Raw genomic sequence first — 1,112 nt, 5'->3', positions numbered from 1 at the left:
GTGGGCTTGGCCCTGGGCACGCTCTACGGCAACGTCTTCTCGCAGACCACCATCTGCCGCTTCGAGGCCCTGCAGCTCAGCTTCAAGAACATGTGCAAGCTGAAGCCGCTGCTGAACAAGTGGCTGGAGGAGGCCGACTCCTCCACGGGCAGCCCCACCAGCATCGACAAGATCGCCGCCCAGGGCAGGAAGAGGAAGAAGAGGACCTCCATCGAGGTGAGCGTCAAAGGCGTGCTGGAAACTCACTTTCTCAAATGCCCCAAGCCCGCCGCCCAGGAGATCTCCTCGCTGGCAGACAGCCTACAGCTGGAGAAAGAGGTGGTGCGGGTCTGGTTTTGCAACAGAAGGCAAAAAGAGAAAAGAATGACTCCGCCAGGGGAGCAGCAGCCGCACGAGGTGTACCCGCACAGCGTGAAAACGGACACAGCCTGCCACGACCTCTGACTAGCGGGCCGGACTGCAGCCGCGCGGATTTGCGGCCGGGGTTTTAACTTATGTTGAAGGAGGGAACGCGAATAACGGGAGACTTCGAGCCGGGGGCTTCCCACTCACCGTCTGGGCAATATTTTTTCTCTCAAACCTTTTCGCTGATCAATACGTATTGTTTACTCGCAGACAAGGTTTGTTTTCGGTCTCCGCTTAGGAAGAAGGAAAAAAAAAAAAAGGAAAACCCACGGGAAAAAAAAAAACAACAAAAAAAAGGAAAGACAGATGTGTGCCTATGAATAACCTTCCAGCGCCTTGGTTATATCAGCTGTATTTCAGGTGAATCTGTTTTACAATAGACTAGTTTTGCATTTTTAAAGACTTATATAGCGTTTTTAAATGTCTGAGGTGTTTTACTACAAACTGTACACAATATTTGTGACCTAATTTGTATCGAATTGATCAGTCAGACCTTTCTCCCTTCCCCTTTCTCCCGTCCCGGGAATGTCACTTAGCGAGGAAGAGGGGGCCGGCCGGGGCCTTCCTCCCCGCCTGCCCCGGCGAGGACGGGCAGCGGCGGCCGCACGCCCGGCGCGGGCAGCAGCCTGGTTGCTCGCAGCTTCTTCTCGTCCTTTTCAAGAACTTCCTAGCACGGTAAAACGGTCGGGTTACAATCCTGACCCCCC

At 54.0% G+C, this 1,112-nt stretch overlaps 1 protein-coding gene across 1 annotated transcript; it reads left to right on the top strand.

Annotated features, from left to right (window-relative positions):
- Positions 1-6: 6 nt before the first annotated feature.
- On the top strand, positions 7-471 carry LOC112966358 (POU domain, class 3, transcription factor 4). The gene has a single exon (XM_026066372.1). The coding sequence runs from the start codon at positions 91-93 to the stop codon at positions 442-444; it is 354 nt and encodes a 117-aa protein (XP_025922157.1). The 5' UTR covers positions 7-90; the 3' UTR covers positions 445-471.
- The last annotated feature ends 641 nt before the right edge of the window (positions 472-1,112 follow it).

This window comes from Apteryx rowi, unplaced genomic scaffold (genome assembly GCF_003343035.1).
Source record: "Apteryx rowi isolate R43461 unplaced genomic scaffold, aptRow1 scaffold_24, whole genome shotgun sequence".
NCBI classification, from domain to species: Eukaryota; Metazoa; Chordata; class Aves; order Apterygiformes; family Apterygidae; genus Apteryx; species Apteryx rowi.
The sequence above is the reverse complement of the archived record's forward strand: the minus strand, read 5'-3'. Positions and strand labels throughout refer to the sequence as shown.

Coding starts and splice junctions, on each gene's coding strand:
- LOC112966358 (XM_026066372.1), top strand. CDS start 91: ATGTGCAAGCTGAAGCCGCTGCTGAACAAGTGGCTGGAGGAGGCCGAC.